Source organism: Hippopotamus amphibius, chromosome 11 (assembly GCF_030028045.1).
Source record: "Hippopotamus amphibius kiboko isolate mHipAmp2 chromosome 11, mHipAmp2.hap2, whole genome shotgun sequence".
Taxonomy (NCBI): domain Eukaryota; kingdom Metazoa; phylum Chordata; class Mammalia; order Artiodactyla; family Hippopotamidae; genus Hippopotamus; species Hippopotamus amphibius.
The window spans coordinates 71,232,880-71,252,305 of NC_080196.1; the positions used below are offsets into that span (position 1 = coordinate 71,232,880).

The following is a 19,426-nucleotide window of genomic DNA, read 5'->3' on the forward strand; positions in this document are numbered from 1 at the left end:
TGTTGCCCACTGGCAAGCTTCCTCAGCAGAGCCCACACCAAATTATTATGGACATAAAACAAGAATTGAAGTAGAAACCTTTATTCTCACCAACTATAAAATCTTCTCTTGTTCTTCTATTTTCAGAAAAGTACCTTCTAAAAACTTTCATAAGTTCTTCCCTATTAGTAATAATGTGTCACTGTATATGTACTCATGTGAGAAAATATAGGATTCTAAAACTGCTGAAAATGTAACATCTCATAAAAAGAATAGGGACTTCCCTGGTGGGCCAGTGGTTAAGACTTCCCCTTCCAATGCGGGGGCTGCAAGTTCGATCCCTGGTTGGGGAGTTAAGATCCCACATGCCTGGGGCCAAAAAAACAAAACCTGAAACAGAAGCAATATTGTAACAAATTCAGTGAAGACTTTTAAAATGATCCACATCAAAAAAATCTTAAAAAAAAAAAAAAGAATAAAAATAGAGAATTTTTACCATCTAATGTAAATGTATCACACCACCTAAAATGTTATCACCCAATAGGCCAGGGAAATCTATTCCACAAGTGATTTCCAGTCAATCTGTTTCTCTTCTTTTCCTCCTCTCTTTTGAGTTTTCTAATCACACACCTTCCTATTTGCTGGCATCTGTACCTGAAGAGGAGCATAACTGGGTAACTGCGTTTTTTCAGCTCAGCAGATGTTATGAGCAAAATTGTCAGCACCACCATTTGGGATTTTTCCTCAACACATAGTAACACCTCAGTAGCCACTTTCTACGAGCCAGATACACAGTTAGTGGAGACCTATCACCATTCAGTAACTCAAACACCACCTCCCTAGAGAAAATCTTTCTTTCACTTCTTGGGTTAAAGCTATGATCAAACTGGTCCAAAGAGCCCATTTGTCATCACAATTGAATGTACATTCTAAAATGCAGTATTTTTTTTAAAAATCTACCTTTATTTTACTTATGTTATTCTTTCTTCTCATGATAAAGAACTGAGTGAAGAACTCAAGTGAAAACTTGATATCTTCTGGAATTGGGTGAAAGAGGCACCTGCGTAGTCATCATTTTGAATAAAAGTTGTTTGTGGACATAAAAAAAAATGTGTTTTAGGAACTAGTGATCAAGCAACATATGATATATGACATGATTTAGTTTATGTAAAATTCCAAAAAAAATGCAAACCACCTATAGTGACAAAAAGCAGTTAAGGAGTTGCCTTATCTGGCTGGGGGCAAAAGAATGGATGGATTGCAAAAACCACAAGGAACGTTTTTGTTGTGATGGAAATTTTCTGTATCTTTATTTTGGCGGTAGTTTCACAGGTGTGCACATTTGTCATAATTCATCAAAATGTATACTTTAGATTCAATTTATTGTGTATAAATTATACCTTAATAAAGTTGATTTAAAAAAGAAAAAAAAAGAAGTAGTGATCAAGGGATCAAAAATATTTTTATAGTATATACAGATTGTTGCTTAAGTTGAGCTTTATTCCCTATAATGACGCTAAAATGACTATTTCCTTTGTATTTACAAATTGTAACCCTTTTTTATCTTTATCAGTTTGAATTTCACTGTTTCCAACATTTGGCCACAATAAATATTTCTAAAAGCCCAAAAAGAAAAAAATAACAAGTAATGGTCATGAATACAAGGCCAATTCTGTAGAATCCATGCTATATAAATGGTTTTGGCCCCTCAGGGCAGATCCCACAAGCATCCCTGATATTGTGTGCAGACTTCTGTGCGTAGCTGAATTTGACTGAGAAAATGGTCCTCATCAGAATTTCAAGAGTGAAAGAAAGCGTCCTAGAGAGTTTTTCTACCTCTCACTAGAAAAAGTGATCAAATCTATCTCTTTGATGATGCATAAATTAAAACAAATTTTACTGAAACTTTCTTTTGTAAAGTTCTGTAGCACTTATCAGAGAACAAATTTCTGGGAAGGAAAAGATACACAGACAAGTAGTGAAACTTCAGAGTACCAGTAAGGATCTCAGTGAAAGCTACCTTGCTTCATTTTCCATAATGTGGAAAAAGTTATTATCCACAGAAGTCTTAAGTTATACTCTGTGGTCGATCATCAAACAAGGATAGAATAAACAAGATTATTCACTGTTTCATCACTGGTAAGTGCCTTGCTCAAAATGTATTAAAAGGAAATATTTCCGTCATACTATTACTGGATAATTCAATTAGGCCAATGTTCTGTGGATGTGAAATAATGTAATTTACTATGTTGACGAATTAACCAATCAGATTTCTTTCATTTTCTAAGGCAATGGATTGACTAAAATGTGACCATAAACAAAATAGATTTTATTAAGCGTAATCTGCTTTGTAAACAAATGAAATTAATTCTTTGCCTGACCTAAAGCTTTGAAAATGAAAGACCAAAATTGAACACATGCTTCCAATTTTGTTTCTGTTACTGAGATGACACTGAATATAAAAGTTACAATTTAACTTCCCCTCAAGTATTTCATACTTGAGACTAAATGACTCTTAGAAATATGTTCATCAACAGATGGGAGCCACTTATGGCCTCATAAACTCCAAAGCAAGTGAAATTATCTCAGCAAAATAGAAAGATTACAAGAAAGCCTCATCTGCTTATCTCAGAGATGATTCATGCATTGCATATTGTCTCAATGGTGCAATGAATATTGACAGATAATCACCCATCTTCATACAAGAGAAATCCTGAAAAAAAGAATGCTAGCGGTGCATATCTGTCATCAATCAGTAAGCAATTTCCACATGTACTCTGTGTTTAGAGCTGTACTAAGTACGATGGAGGATGTGAAGGGAAGGGTCGGCACAGAGCCTGTTCTGGAGGGAATTTCTATCTTGAAAGAGAAGGCTAACACACCATCAACGCTGCACAGAGAGGGTGTTATTACTCGCTTGCTTGTTAACTACACAGTGTAGATAGTGAGAGTTTGGAGAAGTCAACAGCCCATAAACAGTGGCCAGGGAAGGATCAGGGCGAACTTTGAAAACCAAAGTTCCTTGTGTTTGATTCAGCAGGAACTTTAAAGTGGTGACACTGAAAATCTTGGAGTCGAGAAAATTAGCAAAATTAGTGTGGACTCTTAAACCCACATCCTATATTTTCCTTTCCACTCCATCTCCACCAATGCCAGCCATCAACTTCTCCCCAGGCTACTCTGCTTCCACTTTTAGCAGCCCTCTGTCCATTCTCCACTTGACTGGCAGAGTGAGCTTCATAAAATATCCATCACATCATGTTATGCCCCGTCTAAAAGTTCCGGTGGCTTATATTACGTCTCTAATAAAACCCTGCATCCTTCCCATGACCTAAATCGTGAATCTTAAATTCTCCATGACCTGGTACTCCTACAGCATGTGGTCCTGCCCTCCTCTTTGATCTCATCGTGTGTCCCCGGGCCCTTGTCACTTACACGACAACCACGCTGCCTGCCCTCTGTCCCTCCCCTTGGCCAGGCTTGTTCTCCTTCAAGGGCCCTTTGCCCTCACTGCCCCGGCCTGCAGTGCTCTGCTCCCAGATCTGAGGTTTCTTCTTGTCATTCAGATCTCAGCTCAAGTAGCTTCTCCACAAATAGATCTTCCCTAGACATCTAGGTCATGTGGTCTCCCCACTCTCCGCCTGCCACTCACACTCTGTCACATTGCCCTGTTTTAGTGCTTGCATCACACATATTGTCATCAAAATTTTTGTTCATTTATCTGTTCATTATCTACCTTCACCCAAAGGAATGTAAGTACCATAAGAACAGGACGCTTGTCAGAGTTGTTTGCGCCTCGGACCCCAACGCCATTAAACGGGGCACATATTAGATGCTCTTAACAAATACTCATCGCATGAATGCATCGCTTAATTCTGCTAGCAGGCTATGACAAAAGTCTAGGTGTGAAAAAATGTGTCTAAGTGATATATTGACAGCGGGAATAAACAATTTAGAGAAAAAATGAATAGAGCTTGGTGTCTGAGTATGGGAAGCGAATTAACAATCACCGACAAGTATTAATGCAAGGTCCCCAGGGTTACTGCAGGAAGGGATTCTCTTGGCAGAAGTATAAAAGTTGTGGTTAAAAGCCACATCTAATGAGTATATATCACATGGCAGGCAATGTGTATTTGTTCTGTTTATTTCTCACAAGTCCATAAAGTTGGCATCGGTCTCTCTCTTTTATACATGGGAGGTTAAGTCAACGACCCCAAGTCAGTTGGTTAGGTATCCTATTCTAGTGCATAAGGTTGATTTGGTAGAAAGTACTGATTTAAGGTCAACTGACAGTTGCAAGTAAAGCATGAATAGGAGTAAACATTTTCTAAGTCTGGTCTCCCTCCCATTTCACAAGTTTTTGGGCTGAAGTAGGTGTGAGATGTGTGTCTCACAACCTACCTTGGCACTCAGGGCTTCTTCTGGGCACCTGTAGACCTCCACAGTTATCTTCCTCATCTGTAACCATGCAGGGCTGGGGGCTGGAAATACCTTGAAGAAGACACCAGACAGGAAAGTGACTGGATGGAGATAAGAGATGAGATCAGCAGAGCAGAATGATACCAATTACCTTGGAGACAACCAACTGCTGGAAGGTGATAGCATCCCTGAGAAATTAAACAGAATGCAATACACAAAACTTTTTGGTTTCTGTCTTTGGGGCCAACCATCTGATAAGTTACTAACCTAGAACATGGGAACTAGGCTTTGCTGAAAATGAGTTCTATACTAGGGTCTGGAGGAGACACAGTCCTGCTGATGAATCTGGGGAGGTAGAAGATGCTGCAACTCAACACTCAGGGGTCTTCTTATTCATGGCAGGAAATGGACATTTTTCCTCAATGTATAAATCCCCATCGAGACAGCGTCATAGAGCTAGTGTCTTGTTGATAAAATGCCGTGGGGACCAGATTCACTGGTTACTGCGGGTTTATCAGAGATTGAAAGATACCTTCAACTTTCCTCCTTTCATCCCTGATCCAGGCACACAGCTCAGAAGTACCCACATATTATGTGTTTTCCCAGATTTGCAGCCACCGAAATGCCAAGATATAATAAGTTTTCTTGAAAAGGCTACCAGGGATGGGATGAAGACATTATCCCTCCATAACCACCAAGTCTGGATAGATGTTTCTAACAAGACTGTAAAAGCAGGAGAGGAAATAAAGATGCTGTGAAGATTAGGAGCTTTGTTCTGAGACATCAAAGCTGAGCAGATGATCACAGTCTCTGTGCGGTTTATGCAGCACAACAGGAAACCCAAAGTCCAGGCAGCACTAGCTCACATCATGGTTTTCTAAAAACGAGCGCAGTACCCCCTCGGCCATGCAAATTATTTGGGGCTGTCTAGTAGAGCATCAATGCTTCGTACCCAACATACATAATTCAAATTGGAGAAGAGAAGCAACCAAAGGTTTGGGAATGTCCGGGACTTCGCTGGTGGCACTGTGGTTAAGAATCCTCCTGCCAACGCAGGGGACATGGGTTTGACCCCTGGCCCAGGAAGATCCCACATGCCTCCATGTCTCGGAGCAACTAAGCCCATGAGCCGTAACTACTGAGTCTGTGCTCTAGAGCCTGTGCGCCGCAACAACTGAGCCCACATGCCGAAACTACTGAAGCCCACGCACCTTGAGCCCATGCTCCACAGAAAAAGAAGCCACCTCAATGAGAAGCCCGCACACCACAACGAAAAGTAGGCCCACTTGCCACAACTAGAGAAAGCCCACGTGCAGCAATGAAGACCCCAGACAGCCCAAAAAAAAAAAAAAGTTGGCAACATCTACTGCCCAGTCTAACTAGAGTTGACTTTGGCACATCTGGCCACCTCCAGGTAGCTTAGTACAAAGGATATATTCACTTGGATCTAAGAGCAAGGAAACACTTTTCTAATTACAGATGTGATGGCACTGAGAGCCCTGTAAACATGTGCTATATGGTGAGAAACACAAGGTTTAGAGCCAGACAAGCCTGGATTTCAATCCCAGCTCTGGGAGTTGCCAGCTGTAAGACACAGTAAGTTTAACAGAAACGTGATTGTAACCAGCTGACAGAGCTGGGGTGAGGATGAACTTGTTGGAGTAGTGCCTGACACTCATGAAGCACTCCATCACTATTCCTACCAAACCCATCCTCACCTCTCATCCTCTCCCTACAGCCTTGGTCCAGCAATTGTGCTTTCACTAAAGGAGACTGGAGCCCTGACAGGGGCCGAGACAGGCAAACCAACCCTCCCTGACAATTGGTATAAATATATCCCTCCTCACTTGGGATGGAGCGGGCCCTGGACCTGGGAATCTCAATACATGGGGCACGAGACACAGGTGAGGTGAGAGAGTCTTCCCATTGGCCTGCGAACTGGTCCGGAAATGCTAGTCTTTTCTTTGGGTTTTCACAAGTGAATGGTGCTCAAATCCACCCACTTTCATCTTCTTATAGTATTGGCTATCGTCTAATTGCTAGTGGCTACAGATACGAGCAGCCCTAAGAAAACCCCGTGTGAAGCCTGCGACTTCCTTCCCTCTCGCGTGGGGAGTAGATGACGTTAATCACTGCGATATTATTTCTGAGCAAGGTACATCAAGATGTGTTTGTTCCTTCCAAGAAACAGATTACAGATCATAGTGAGGAAAGGGGTGTGATGATGCAGTGTCTGAAGGACCTTTAGAGAATTATGCTTGCCTGCTGTGTCTCTATAAATAGATTAGGCAGATCCTGTCCACCAGTGTCTTGACATAAGAGAACTGTGGTTGGTCAACCCTAGCCCTGCCAGTGTCACTGCCACTCTCCCAGTTGGCATTGTGTTCCCAGGGCTCAAGTAGCCTTGGACCAGTATGTAATGGGTAGGGAAGAAACAGTTCCCCAGGTAAATGTTGCTTCCTGGCACTGGGGCTCTAACTAAAGAAAGGAACAGGGAGGGCTGGACTGTCTCCAGCTCCTCCCTCCCACCTGCTCCACTCCCTCGTTCCATCAGCACAGTTGCACTTACTGAGGCTGGGCTGCAGGGGGCAGGCACCCGTCTGTGATCCTCCCATGTCCAGCACGAGCTCATTCTGTACCAGCTCTGGGGAATGAGGTTGTATAGATGCTGAAGTCTCCCAGCCTCAGGCTAAGGGATCAGGACCATTGCCACTCATACCTGGCCTTGAAAAGGAAGGGAGACCAAAAGGAGTTGACTATGACCATTGATACTTCTTAGTAGCCATTTCAATGACATCTTGTTTTATATATATAAATTAATTTATTCATTGGCTGCATTGGGTCTTCACTGATGCACACGGGCTTTCTCTAGTTGTGCGGAGCAGGGGCTACTCTTCATTGTGCTGCACGGACTCCTCATTGCGGTGGCTTCTCATTGCAGTGGGTTTTTCTGTTGCAGAGCATGGGCTTAGTTGCTCCACAGCATGTGGAATCTTCCCCGACTAGGGCTGGAACCCATGTCCCCTGCATTGGCAGGTGGATTCTTAACCACTGTGCCACCAGGGAAGCCCCTTCAATGACATTTTGAATCAAATAGTCATCTTTAGGAGAAACAACCTATTTTGTTTTTGTTTTTCATTATTTTTATTTTTTTCCTTTTTTTTAAGCTCTTTATTGGAATATAATTGCTTTACACTGTTGTGCCAGTTTTTGAGGTACACCAAAGTGAATCAGCTGTATTTATATATATATCCCCATATCCCCTCCCTCCCACCACTCCTTCCTATCCCTCCCTATCCTAGCCCTCTAAGTCATCCCCCATCATCGAGTTTATCTCCCTGTGTTATGCAGCAACTTCCCACTAGCTATCTGTTTTACATTTAGTAGTGTATATATGTTAATGCTACTCTCTCACTTCATCCCAGCTTTCCCTTTGCCCCCTCCCACCCCATGTCCTCAAGTCCATTCTCTACATCTGCATCTTTATTCTTGCCCTGTCACTGGGTTCATCAGTACCATTTTCTTAGATTCCATACATATGAGTTACCATACGGTATTTGTTTTTCTCTTTCTGGCTTACTTCGCTCTCTATGACAGTCTCTAGGTCCATCCACTTCACTACAAATAACTCAGTTTCATTCCTTTTTATGGCTGAGTAATATTCCATTGTATATATGTGCCACATCTTCTTTATTTTCATCTGTTGGTGGGCATTTAGTTTGCTTCCATGCCCTGGCTATTGTAAATTGTGCTGCAATGAACATTATGGTGCATGTTTCTTTTTGGATTATGGTTTTCTGTGGGTATATGCCCAAGAGTGGGATTGCTGGGTCATATGGTAGTTCCATTTTTAGTTTTTTAAGGAACCTCCATACTGTTTTCCATAGTGGCTGTACCAACTTACATTCCCACCAACAGTGCAGGAGGGTTCCCTTTTCTCCACACCCTCGCCAGCATTTATTGTTTCTAGATTTTTTAATGAAGGCCATTCTGACTGGTGTGAGAGGATACCTCATTGTGGCTTTGACTTGCATTTCTCTAATGATGAGTGATGTTGAGCATCTTTTCATGTGTTCGTTGGCCATCTGTATGTCTTCTTTGGAGAAATGTCTATTTAGATCTTCCGCCCATTTGTGAAACAACCTATTTTGGAAACCCCCCAAAAGCTTCAAAATTTATCATTAATAAAAGTCTTCTTAAAATCAAAGTGATAAAGTTTATCCTAATGAATGAAGAGCTAATACTTTGCAAATATACGCTGGGTCATCACTTTGTTTTGTCAGTGGTCTATTCACCATGACCCCCTCTGACCCCCTCCACTCTACACTCCCCCCTTGCCTCTCTGTCCTGCTTTGCTGGGAGTTTATGTCTTACATTCTTCCTTTGCATTCTTTCTCAGCCTGAAATCCTGAAAAGAACTCCCTCTCTGCACGGCCCCAGGTTCCCCAGGGCAGGATCTGGTGCCCCAGGCCACCCTCTCTTCCTAGCGCAGCCCTAGGTAACCCTTGGTAGCACCAAAGAGTGAGTCGACTGCTCTAGACTGAGACGGTTGGGCCGGGCTTTGAAGAACAGCCTTGGATAAAGCTGAGTTGTCCAATATTGCCAAAGACGTGAGCCAGAGGGGCGTGTGTGTCACCCAAAGGTGCTGACACAGACGAATCTGATCTGGGGCTGGCAGATGCTTAACCGAATAAGACAACTGGAATGTGTCCTGCCAGTGCTGCTGCTGCTCTCACAGTTGGCATGGCTGTGCTCAGGGCTCGAGTAGCTTTGGACTAGTAGGCAGCGGATGGCAAAGAAACAGGTCCTTGAGGATACACTGCTTCCTGGGACTGGGTTCTCACGTGTGCTGAAGCCCTGTGTGCCTTACACAAGTTAAATGAAGAGGCTCCCTTTCTTCATCTGGGAAGCAGAAGATTACCATGACAGTAGGGGGTGGTGTGTGCTACGGGCCTGGCACGAAACAGGCACCCACTAAACAGCAGACATTGTGATCCTCTCTGCCTCTGTCTAGGAAATGCCTTCAAGGCCCACAAATTCAGCTAGCGCCTCCAACCAGCCAACACCTCCCAAATCTGTGTACTCAGCTTTGGAGTCTCGCTATTGACGTCCAGACTTGCCCAGGCGCCTCACACTCAGAAAGGCTGAGCTTGAAGGGAGTGAGTCCCCGCCCCCAGCCTCCATAACACCCGCTGCTTCTGTTTCCTCTCTCTGGAAGATGGGAACCCATTCCTTCTCCTTCCTTAACCCCCCACTCTCGCAGGCGGATCAGTTTCCTACATGTGCCTCGAATAGTCCCCTGTTCTTCATTTTGACCCCATGGTCTTAGTTGCCCTCCTAAGAATTCCTGATGGACAGTCACCATGGTCTTCTGGATGACCCCCCTGTCTCCAGGTACACCTCCCCGCTGCTGCTGGAATGTTGATTCTAAGCGCCTGCCTTATTGAAAATCCCTGTCACCTACGTGGGAGAGCCTAGACTCTTTATATGGGCACAAGGCCCTCCTGGAGTGAATCCTGACCTGCTTCCCTCTCCCTCATCTGAACCTGGTCCCCCACGTGCCCCCTTGATGGTACCGTCCCATCCTGGCTGGCCCACCTGTCAGCTTCCCAGTCATCCTCCCGGACTTCTCTCAGGCATCCACCTCCTCTGTGAAATTTGCCCCAAAAAAATCTCTTGAGAAAAATTAAGTACTCTTTTGTCTGTTCTCCAGATATCCTATGCTTCCTTCCATTATGGCAATCATCACTTTTTTTTTCATAAACTGCTTTTTTTAAAATCAACCCAGTTAAACTTTGACTTCCTCAAGGGGCCATAAAATTTATCTACTTCATCCGCTTCTGCAATGCCAAAACCAGTGTTTAGTAGTAGTTCAAACTAAATGTATGTGGAATGAATAAATGATCAAAGTCCTTGAGTTATACAGTCTCCATCAGCCCCGCAATAGCAGATAAAGTTTTGCAGAATTACAGCCCTTGTCAACAGCATAAAGCCAATGTGAATTAGTTGCCTGGAAAGGGGGTAGTGCAGGAATGAAACTGCTTTTGCTTCCATTAAATTTAAAACATATGTTTATACAAAATACTATTCTAGATACTAGTGGAAACAATACAAATTTATAAGACTGTACACTGACCTTTAATAAGCTTAAAATAGATTGGACAGATAGTTACCTAAACAACCAACTATAACAACTAACTAGAGTAAAACAAAAAGTGCTAAACAGAGGACTTAATACCCAAACTGAGTAGACTTGTGTTTGTAGCCTGCACTCCTATTTCTGCGCTCCCAGCCTCCAATAATTTCCTGCTGGAGCCTTTGTCACTGTGGTAATAGATAAATGGTGTAATTATTTGATTTTTTCCTCTAAGGATATCAGCTCCAAGGGGGCAAGGGCCACATTTGTCTTATCCACCGAGCCATCCCTGGCATCTAGCACAGTGCCTGATGTGTAGTAGGGGCTCCATGACTTTGACAGGGAGGGGGAAAGAGCAGGTAATTTAAATGTTGAAGATCAGAGAAGACTTCACAGGGGAGGTACATTAGGCCCTAAAAACTAAGAAGAGTGAGGCTTTCAAATTTACTGCAGAGTTCATGAATATTCCGCTATTTTTCTTCATTAGACTTCTTTGAATATTCTTTTTTCCCCCCCTGCGGTTACATGTCTTTCAGCTAATTTTTGCAATAATATGTATTCTTTAAAGGCATATATGGAGAACTATAGCTTTCTGCCAGAGTTTACAATTTAGCTGTGGCTGAAAGTTTCTCCAGTGAGAAAAATCAAATAGCAGTGTAAGCTGAAATAAAGTTATTTTCCTTACAGGTGGTACAGACTAAGTGCTGAAGTTGTTTCAAAGAGAGTGGAATCTCTCACTGGAGACCTGGGTGGTTTTCATGGGGAAAGCGGGATTTTATGTCAGCTTTGGAGGTTTGGAAAGTCCCAAGAAAGGGGGAGAACATGAATGGGGGATGCTGAGAGACTGAGAGAAGCAAGTAGAGGACAGAGAACACATCAGGAAAGGAGCAGAACACAAAGTGACAAGAGTGGTGGTGACAGGCTGCCAATGCCAGCTAAGGAGTCAGGACTTTAATTTATATGTAGTTGAGCCAGCTCCAAGTTTTAAGGGATGAAAAATAAAATATTTTAGGAAGACTAATTTGGCAGTAATTTTTCAGGAAGACTAATTAGGAAGCTACTAAAGAATATCCAGTTAAGAAATAATAAGTCAAAAAGAAAAGTTTTTTTGAAAGACATTATGAGATGTAAATTAACCAATTTCCTTTCTGGTGGTTAAAGCATCTCTCAGATTTCGTCAGTGAGGACAAGAATGTAATAGAACCATTCCCGAAATAGAAGAGAGCGCAGGAGGAGTCAGTTTTTTGGGAAGGAACAGGATGGGGTTGGCTTTATATGCACTTGCTTCAGGGACGGTCTGAACAAAGTGCCCTGAAGGAAACTGGGAATGTAAGCGTTTCCTCTTACTGGTATTGTTGTCGTTCTTATTGTTAGCACCATCATGATGCAAATTCGCTGGTATAAGCCTCTACTTTAAAATACCATTAACCATGATATCAGTGGTCTAAAGGCCTTAGTCATGGAAAGTCTTTGCTGTGATTAAAAGGAAGTGGAGAGATGTCACCTCATCCTCCTAACTGTGTAAGGTGAGTGATGGGGAAGTGAGGTATTGCTGGGAGAAGGTCTCATGGCCATCCAACAAGAAGCTTCATGGGGTGTCATTACTTAGAATTAACCCTTGGTACCTTGATTTAGTCAGAGCTGAGGAAACAGACTGGTACTCAATAAACTAGCAGGAGACTGAAGTCAAACTTATGAGCAATGAACTTTTCCCTTGTGCAGTGATCTCCGCAGCCACACTAGTGATTGGAAAGTGGCTCAGGGAACAGGAACCTCTAGGAAGGGAAAGAGGATGAATGTGAAGGGTATTTCATCTGGTTCACGTGAGGGCTGATGTGACACACTGCCCACAGCAGAGCATTTGTCTCTGCTTAGTGAAATAAATATTCACGTCCATCACATTTGGAGTCTTTCTTTCCTGGATGGTATGAGATGAACTCTTATTTTCTTACTTTCCTTCACTATGCTCCAGTTCAGCAGACCCCAAATGCCATTATTGCCTGTGGAGTACCTGGGGAGCTTGCCTAAATTAGAGTCAGGACCCCATCCCCAGATTCTTTTTGGGGTGTCCACAGTGAGGCCTAGGAGTCCAGATGGCTGGCAAGCTTCCAGGAGTTCCCAGGCAGCACTGGGTGACTTTGAACCAATCTGATTTGACAGGCAGATAAAGCTGCCACCTCCACACCTACCTGAGCACGAGCGGCTCTACCTGTGCCTGTTTTATTTGTCTTCTCTTTTGCCAAACATTTGTTTGAATACAGATTTTTCGGCACCTTAACAAGAATCGGTCAAGTATTTTTCTAAGTTAACCTTGATCTTCTGATTAGCACTGTTTCTTTCCAACAAGGTCATAAAACAACTGCTTAGAAGCCCATTATTAAATTAGAATCACGTTCATTCATTCAACAGGTATCTACTGGCCATCCTCTATGTGTCAGGCAACATGCTAGGTACCAGAGATCTAACAAAGAACAAGAAAGATTAGACCTCTGCAGTCATATTCTAGAGCAAGAGAGGTGGATGGGGTGGAAAGAGACAAATTAGAAGTAAATAAAATCATATCATACTGTGATAAGTGCTATGAGAAAATTAAGCAGGGTTCAGTGGGAGGAAATCTCAGAGGGGAACAAATTTAGACAAGGTGGATGGAACAAATCCCTACAGAAGTGACTTCCGAGTGCCACCAGCCATGCTAGCTGCTAAGAGCTTGAATAACATAGTGACAAGTGGTCACAGAACTGCAAAACTGGAAGCAATGATGAACTGGAAGGTCAGACAGTGAGAGTCAGAGAGGTGATGGAGGTGGTGCAGGCTCTGGCAATGGCACGGTCCATGTGAAATGGAGACACTTCTATGAAAGGTGAGGTAGTCAAGCAGCAGAGAGTTTATTGGGTGTCAGAGTCACTACACATGATGACAAGTGTGGGGATGAAGAAGCAGAGTTGGAGCCGGGAGCCAGTCTTCAGTGCATGAAGTGGAAAGGTCAATGGGAAAAGCAGATGACAGCATGGGGAGAGGAAAAGGGACACAGGTGCTTCACGGAAGCAGGAGGGTTTTGCTGGGGGATGTCCTAGACAAGGAAATAGCTCCCTACCTTCTGGGCTGAGAGACAAATGGCTCAAAGAAGTAAAGTTTCATCTACTTGAAAAAGCGCAAGGGAAGCAGAGGCTTGGGGGCCATCCAGGTTTCATTAGAAAAAGTCATGGGAAACAAACATTCCAAAAGTCCCTGGAGATTAAAAGAGAATTTGATGACCACAAGCAGAGGGTCCAGAGGGCCCAGTGGAAGGCTGATTTCGTTTTTGTTTTCGTTAACAGGGCAGGGAGAAAATTAATTGGGGCATATGTAGAGGCACACAAGTAACAGTCTGGATAAAAATGGACAACTGGGGAACCTTGAAATTCACTAGGTCACTGGGACAAAATAGTATTATGATGACGACTGCTATTAAAATAATAATAGTTGGAGTTGAAGAAGTAGCAGCAGAAATGCAGTGGCAGTTTGACTTCAGGGCTTTGCTAAGCACTTCCCATGCTGTCTACTAATAACCCCATGATCTTTCAAACCTCAAGTCAAATTTTATATTACATGTGAAAACTTTATGGACTACAAGTTGTTGCTCAGAGTAAAGAGGGATTCAAGGCTTTCGAGTCACCCTGGCAGTCTCTGAGAAGACACCAGACAAACGCTTTTAGAGTTGAAACCCAGGTAGTTGGCTCAGTGGTGTGGAGGAGCCTGGCAGCTGTTTTATGGGGCTACACAGGTTGGTGTATGGTGATCAGGGGTTACTCAATCAATCTTCTTCCACTAGAAAGAAGCATCTCTCCTTAAAGCTCAACTAATGGAAGAACCGTGATGCCTGGAGGTGGCTCCTATACACGGTGCTTCGCTCCTCTGCTCTTTTGTTCAATTTGTTAGAAAATTCCTACCCATCCTTGAAGACCTAATTCGATTCATACATTCATTCCTTCATATAACAAATATTTGAGAGCAATTACTAGAGACTACAGACAGTTCTCGACCCTGAGAACACAATGGTAAATACATCTATATCTATAGCTATCTACCTCTGCCTATATATATAGATCACTACACACACACACAGACACTCACATCCCCTAGGAAACTTCCCCCACCATTCCCTCCATGCCTAGGCTGGTGGCCCCATGCTTTACTCCCCAGTACATCATTTATTCATTCATTTTTCCAATACCATGCTGGCAACCTTACATGTACAGCCTCAGTCCAGTCTTCTCAACCATCTTTTTCTAGTCTAAGTGAGATCATGTTACTTCTCTGCTTAGAACCCTCCAAAGCCTCTGTAGTTTACCCAGAGTAAGAGTCAAGGTTCTTACAAGTTGTGTCACTCTCAGAGGATGCCCCCTTGTAATCCCCATCTCCCATGTCTTCCTTTATCCAGTCACTTCCGAGAGTTGTAGGAAAGAAGTAGTCAGATGAAGAGCAGATGGTAAATGGTCTGATTCATCCCACCAACAAAAGAACTAAATTCTCATTCTACTTTTGATACAGTTTTATGTAGCAGGACATCAAGCAGACTATTCTGGATTCCCTAGTCGTTCTTCACTTGGGAAAGAGGAAAGGGCTCATATAGGAATGAAATTGTATGATAATATGATTATAGTTATGAAATTATTGTGATAAATGAATTTAGAAAAATAAAACGTTTTCCAAAGGGAAAAATATATATCACTTTTTTGCAAGTGCTTGGAAAACTGAAGTGGTCCTCGAAATTTTATAATTGGCCTTGCTACAATTTTAAGTTGTAATTTATGACTCTGAACTGTTCTGCGCCTTACAGAATTCCCCCCAAAACAACAAAGATTTCAATCCAAATACAGCTACATTTTGTATCTACATTCAGATGCACTAAGTCAAGGCTTGAAGGTAATACGCTCCTTAATAGCTCAAGAACCATTGACCTAAAGAATGATGGAGTTATATTCCATTGCATTACAGGTGAAGCTAAGGTGGAAAATTCAAGGGCTTTTCCTTTCCACATGTATGCCGTTTTTGTTTGTTTGTTTGTTTGTTTGTTTTTTGCCTTTTGTAAGATTACATAATTGATAGCCACAGATGCAAAGACAGTACAAAAACAATAACAAACTCACTATGATCATAGATTCAAATCAGTAACTTGTAGTTTTATCCCAATAATGTTTAGATGATTTATTAGAGAAAATGAGAAAATCTATTAATATAATGCAGCACATGAACATTAAATGAATAACATAATAGTAACCCAAATATATGTAAAATAAGATATGAAGCTTCGGTTCAAAACGATGCATGGATACCATTTTTCACTGTTACTTTTGCTATGAAGAAGTTTATTACATTCTGCAGGCTTTGCTAGATTGTTCTGGCAGCTTACGTGAAATGTGCTCCCCTTGATTGCATTTTAAAATAAATATGTTAAGTTCTTTATCAATATATCCACATTCGTGGATGTGCTTTCAGCATTTCTCCTTCTCTGTTTTAACAGATACCCAAGTCCCACGTGCTCGAGAATCCCAAGGATAAAAAGGAAAATCTACTCAACTCCAAAAGGCCTACTAGGGACTTCATGGAAACCAACCACTCCCAAAGGGAGGCTCAAGCTTTGCGTAGGATCACAGGGTCACCAACAATTCAGTTGACTGAAAAACACCAAGGGACTAAGACCCTTCTCAGGAAGTTCAGAGAGATGGATTGGCCGGTGGACATTCGCCCTTTAAACAAAAGCTTAGTCACAGATAGCAAATGGAAGAGAATTGATGCAACTCAAGAAAAACGGAGGTCTTTCCTTCAGGAATTTTGCAAGAAATACGGTGGGGTGAGTCGTCCTCAATCCCATATTTTCCACATGGTCTCCAGGATCTATGTAGAAGACAAACACAAAATCTTATACTGTGAAGTGCCGAAGGCTGGCTGCTCCAACTGGAAGAGAATTCTGATGGTGCTCAATGGGTTGGCCCCCTCCGCGTACAACATCTCCCATGATGCTGTTCACTACGGAAAGCATTTGAAAAAGCTGGACAGCTTTGACTTAAAAGGGATTTATACTCGTTTAAATACCTACACCAAAGCTGTGTTTGTTCGTGATCCCATGGAAAGATTAGTGTCAGCATTTAGGGACAAATTTGAACACCCCAATAGTTATTACCATCCAGTATTTGGAAAGGCAATTATAAAGAAATATCGGCCGAATGCTTGTGAAGAATTAAATAACGGATCTGGAGTCAAATTCAAAGAGTTCATCCACTACCTGCTGGATTCCCACCGCCCGGTAGGAATGGATATTCACTGGGAAAAGGTCAGCAAACTCTGCTACCCCTGTTTGATCCACTATGATTTTGTAGGGAAATTTGAAACTTTGGAAGAAGATGCCAATCACTTTTTGCAGCTTATTGGAGCTCCAAAAGAGCTGAAATTTCCCAACTTTAAGGATAGGCACTCTTCCGATAAAAGAACCAATGCTCAGGTGGTAAGACAGTATTTAAAGGACCTGACTAGATCTGAGAGACAATTAATCTATGACTTTTATTACTTGGACTATTTGATGTTTAATTATACAACTCCATTTTTGTAGTGTGCATTCATTTTCTAAAACTCTGTATGTGCTTCATGACGAAGGCCTCAAATCAGCTAGTTGTAATTTTCCTGTAATTCTCTGTATGAGGAAAATTTAACTAAGTGCAATTTTCTTGATTTAATGAAGATTTTTACCAAATCGTATGAAACCAATTGGCACAAAGTTATAGGAAAATTACCTAACAGAGACATGTAAACAACTTCAGTTGCTCTAAAATGTTTGGAGAAGAGCTGCTTTTGCATTATGGATTATATTATAGAAGCAGTAATCTAGCCAGCTGCTACATTAGCCACAACTGCCTCTTGCAAGGGTAAGAAAAGCGATCTAAAATAGCATGAGTGTATGTCTCCATCCTGGAATCTGTTGTCTAAAGTGCACGGAGATATTTTTAGCAGTCTGTGGCATGTGAATCAAACGTTGGATAGTTTTCTTACACCCCTGGAAATCTTTCCATCAACCGTAATGATAAATCAATTTCGAAATGGTGCTTTGGACCTGAACATTTTACTTTAGATTGGAAGGCATTATGTGATTTACAATATGAGAATATAGCAGAAAAACCAGATGAGGTTATGGCTTTTTATATTCAACAGCCAATAAAAAATGCACAACATGCTAAGATCAAAGCAACAAAAGAAACCTTCCTCTTCCAGAAAAACTTAAGGAAATTGATTCTGTTTCCTTCCGAGCCCTTTTTGCAGAGACAAAATGAACGTAACCACTAAAAGTCTTCACTTTTGAAGCAGACGATTGAGAAGTTTAAGCCTCATCAGATATAAATGTGCTCCTCATTGCGGTTTAATTGGGCAGGGGGGAAATTGTTTCAGGATGGAATAATCGTCAAAAACAAAAGTTGCCAATCTGAATATAGACCTCAAACAATAACAAAGTTTTATAAGAATATTATTTGAATCACAGCATCATGTGCATAGCTTTATATGTGCAATGTACTCTAAGAATAGCTTTTGTCTAATTATTCAGCTTGGGAATGACTTTTTAAAAACTAATATACCACTTCAAAGATAGGTTACGTTCTAGAGAATAAACATAACAGGAGCCCCTAGAAATGTTTTTTAATAGGCTTATGCATAAACAAAATAAGGTATTTTCTTTTCAAGTTTAAATATTCTATACTAACAGAATCAAATACTATTGTATTCAAATAGTCAATCAAAGTCTTTGGAAAACAGGACCATGTGTCACCCCTGTGAAAAGTTGTAATGCATTTTGGAAATTTTTTCCAAGGGACCCTAAATTTGTAGACACGTTTGGATGGAATATTTATTTTAATTGGTCGATGGATACTGTGAGTTAAGCAAACCACACATTCAAACCCTGTTTAAATGCATTTCTTGAATACATTCCTCTTCTCAAACTATCATTTTTTCTTGTTAGTAAATATTCAGTAATGTCTGTCAAGGAAAAGTAGGTATTAATATTTGAATATTAATAGACCACGATAGTTACAGTGGTGCTTATTTCATTTTGACTTTACATTTCATGGCTGAGTTTTCATAAATTGCTTTACTCTTTACACCCACTTGCCCCATCCCATCTGTCTCCTGAGGAGTGGAGAACTGCAACGGGCCACCAGACCCTAAGTATCAAACCTTCTAAACTAAACTTTTACTACTTTTCCACTCTATTTACTCTTGCCTCTAAACCATACACTTAAGCTGTGCTCTGTTTTTAAGGAGTTTTACTCTAGAGTAATCTAAATTGTGTAATTTAAATTTTGCTATACTGTGTAGAGTGGATTCCTAGTCACTTAGAGACACTGAACTTATCTTTTTATGGAGAAAGAGAGAAAAAGAATAGAAAATACACCAAGAAACCTGACATTTTATTCCTAAACTACTCAAAACTGCTTTTAGATGGAGTCTGCTATAAAGAATATTATGCTGAGGCAATTTTCTCAGAATTATTCCCAAAACCATAAGGAACAAACAAAAAACCTTTCTTTTCATAACTTTGGAAAGAAAAAAAAATGAGTCCTGTCTCTCTTATTAACATTTCTAATGCACTTGAGAGGATGGAATACATATATATATATGTATATGTGTATATATATATACACACACACATATATGTGTATGCGTGTATATATATATAAAATACATACACTATATATGTATTGGTCGCATATACTATATATATGACCCATCATGCATATGAGCAATCATAAATATGTATATATATGATTGTTTGACATCGGTGGTAGAGAGGAAGGGTAAGAGGAAGAAAATGATACACAGTGCTCTCTATCAAAGCCGTTCTATTCATTACGCTGTAAAAGCTCC

General features: G+C 41.3%; 1 protein-coding gene across 2 annotated transcripts in view; it reads left to right on the forward strand.

Moving 5' to 3' along the window:
- The window catches only part of CHST9 (carbohydrate sulfotransferase 9), a 257,048-nt gene extending 238,566 nt beyond the window's left edge, over positions 1-18,482 (forward strand). The window contains exon 5 of one of the 2 annotated variants that reach the window (XM_057699745.1): positions 16,038-18,482. In XM_057699745.1, the coding sequence (XP_057555728.1) occupies positions 16,038-17,123 (1,086 nt within the window). In that variant the 3' untranslated portion in view covers positions 17,124-18,482. The remainder of the gene's footprint in view (positions 1-16,037) is intronic. The other variant, XM_057699744.1, reaches the window with a different exon arrangement.
- The last annotated feature ends 944 nt before the right edge of the window (positions 18,483-19,426 follow it).